This window comes from Glycine soja, chromosome 11, assembly GCF_004193775.1.
Source record: "Glycine soja cultivar W05 chromosome 11, ASM419377v2, whole genome shotgun sequence".
NCBI classification, from domain to species: Eukaryota; Viridiplantae; Streptophyta; class Magnoliopsida; order Fabales; family Fabaceae; genus Glycine; species Glycine soja.
This window is the reverse complement of record NC_041012.1, coordinates 8,209,273-8,212,217: the sequence shown is the minus strand read 5'-3', so window position 1 is coordinate 8,212,217 and position 2,945 is coordinate 8,209,273. Positions and strand designations below refer to the sequence as shown.

Below are 2,945 nucleotides of genomic sequence, written 5' to 3'. Positions count from 1 at the left end.
ACCATCCACTTGACGTTCACAGGGAAAGAGAAAGAGTGGATATATGTGCGGTAGTGGATAACTACTGCTAATTGGGGGGCGATTATGACAACAAAAAGATGAATAATGAGTCCCCCAATCCCAACCTTTCCCTAAACTTGCAACACAAGGTTTCAGGTTTGGGGGAAGAGGAAAACGAAAAGTGGAAGGTAAACCAAAACCAAAACCCATATACAACCGCAACCGCACTCACACTCATTTGGCATTTCCCATTCTCCCCTTCTCTCATTCCAACCCCTCCAACACTTCTAGAAACTTGTCTCATGCATGATAATGCCACATGAATAGCCAACTACCATTACCATCTCTGTGTCTATGCACATGAATAGCCAACTACTGATACATTTCTTTCAGGAATTGCCCGTTGCGACTAACTTACCGAAATTGCTAATTTTGTTAAGGGAAATTATTAAACCCACATGAAAGCTCTTATGTTTAAGGCATGGTATTGACTGGTTATCCACATGTTAATTCTGCATTGTACTATTACTGTATTTCTACATTAATTAAGTGGTGATTTTCACTGAACTAGTAAAAATAAAACTAGTGAATAATTGTTTAGTGCCGTAAAACGTACTATTATTAGAGTATATCAAATTATGTTAATCATTGATGATAAAATTTGTATGCAGAATCTGTTGGACATGTAACATTTTTTTATATTATAATTAGAAACAATGTTTGAAAGATGAGAGGTTGTAACATTCCAAGATAATAATAAGAATCAAACTCAAACGTTTTAAGGTAGGTAGATCCTGCTAATTAGGTCAAATTCAAATAATAAAAGTCTCTCTAACTTCAATTTGATTCCATTGTCACATGCACGGTAAATGGAAAGGCCAATTTTTTAATCCCAAATGATTAAATATAGAGGTAGCTTACTCCTTACTTAACCACAGCTTGACATTTCATTGATCAATTATTGAAGAAAGAACTGATGGAGAACTGATTTTTTTTTTTTACCTAGCACAAGATTAGTTAGTAACCAGGTTTGGGTTTTATATTAGGGGTAAAGCATATGAGATTATATAAAATATGTTCTCTTTTTCTAAAAGAGGCAAGAGATCACATCTTGTCTTGCCTTACCATACTTTAATACATATTCTACTTTACACCAACCTGAAGGTTACCCATAGTTAATGTCTTTTAACTAGTTATATCATTGATGCAAATACAGTAGTATAAATATATCATCAGACAGGGGATGAGAGAGAGACAAGAGGCACTCTCTTTAACCTGTCTCACCAACTCGCATCTAGAAGCAATTAGGGTCTCCCTTTTCTCTCTATGTCTCCTTTGGAGTCAAAAGCCTATAAAACCACACCCAAACTCCCTCTTGAGCCGGCTTCTTAAATATTTGTTGCTGCAAGCTAGCCAATCCTAATTCCTATTCCTATCCTTATTACTACATAACTCTAAAGTAAGTAAGAAAAATAGAGCAATTTCACAACACAACACAACTCTTATAATTGTGTGAGTTATTAATTGAGTATGGGAAGGTCCCCTTGCTGTGAGAAAGCTCACACAAACAAAGGTGCATGGACTAAAGAAGAAGATGACAGACTCATATCTTATATTCGAGCTCACGGCGAAGGCTGCTGGCGTTCACTCCCCAAAGCCGCCGGTCTTCTCCGGTGCGGCAAAAGCTGCCGTCTCCGGTGGATCAACTACCTCCGCCCCGACCTTAAAAGAGGTAACTTTACCGAAGAAGAAGACGAGCTCATCATCAAACTCCACAGTCTCCTCGGTAACAAGTAAGCATATATACCAAACTCCTCGTTAATTTCACCATCATATCAATTGATTCAAAAGAAATCTTATCTCTTTATCTTATCTAAATTAAAACAAACAAAACAACAACGTTGTTGTTGTTGTGGTTTCAGGTGGTCTTTGATAGCTGGAAGATTGCCGGGGAGAACAGACAATGAAATAAAGAACTATTGGAATACGCACATAAGAAGGAAGCTTTTGAACAGAGGAATCGACCCTGCAACTCATAGGCCACTCAACGAAGCTGCAACTGCTGCAACTGTTACAACTAATATATCTTTTGGCAAACAAGAACAACAAGAGACAAGTTCGAGTAACGGAAGCGTTGTTAAAGGTTCCATCTTGGAACGCTGCCCTGACTTGAACCTTGAGTTAACCATTAGTCCTCCTCGCCAACAACAACAGACTCAGAAGAATCTTTGTTTCGTTTGCAGTTTGGGTTTGCACAACAGCAAAGATTGCAGCTGCAACGTTTCCAACGCTGTCACTGTCAACAACACCACTCCTTCTTCTGCTGCTGCTGCTGCTTATGATTTCTTGGGCATGAAAACCAGCGGTGTTTGGGATTGCACCCGCTTGGAAATGAAATGAAAATTCAACCAAATTATATCAATTAGTTAGTGTTGTTGGAGAGAAGTGAGAGAATGAAATTCGTTAATTTTTGAATTTTCTCTCCTATTTTTTCTTTTTTTTCTTCTCTTATTTGTATAAATAATTAGTCGCTGATATGCATAATATATAGTAACGGTACAGTTGAACATTATTGCCCAATTTTGCCTCTTGCTGTGACTCTTCATTTTCTTTTCTTCTGGCAATTGATGGTAGCGACAAAGAAGAGAACATGAAATTTGTTTGGGTTTGCAAACTTTTTTAATTTACACAAGTCCCTCTTTCCAATTGGAATGGGTAATGAGTAATGACAGCTCTTTTAATTATATTTTACTGTACACAATTCAATAGTTTATCTGCATCATCACATCGTAAGTCGTGGTTAATCTTGTCAGAATTTTTAATGAATTTATTTACATCCTGAGCTAGATCAGCTAGCCAGAGTTTTTGATTATATAATTAATTAACTATTCGAGGCTTCACATGGATGCATCACACAGTTGCGCAACAAATCCCTGCTCTCCCAG

At 37.4% G+C, this 2,945-nt stretch overlaps 1 protein-coding gene across 1 annotated transcript; it reads left to right on the top strand.

Annotated features, from left to right (window-relative positions):
• The first annotated feature begins 1,245 nt into the window (after nucleotides 1–1,245).
• On the top strand, nucleotides 1,246–2,580 carry LOC114375740 (myb-related protein 308-like). The gene is made up of 2 exons (XM_028333587.1): nucleotides 1,246–1,793; nucleotides 1,923–2,580. The coding sequence occupies exons 1-2, from the start codon at nucleotides 1,531–1,533 to the stop codon at nucleotides 2,398–2,400; spliced, it is 741 nt and encodes a 246-aa protein (XP_028189388.1). The 5' UTR covers nucleotides 1,246–1,530; the 3' UTR covers nucleotides 2,401–2,580.
• The last annotated feature ends 365 nt before the right edge of the window (nucleotides 2,581–2,945 follow it).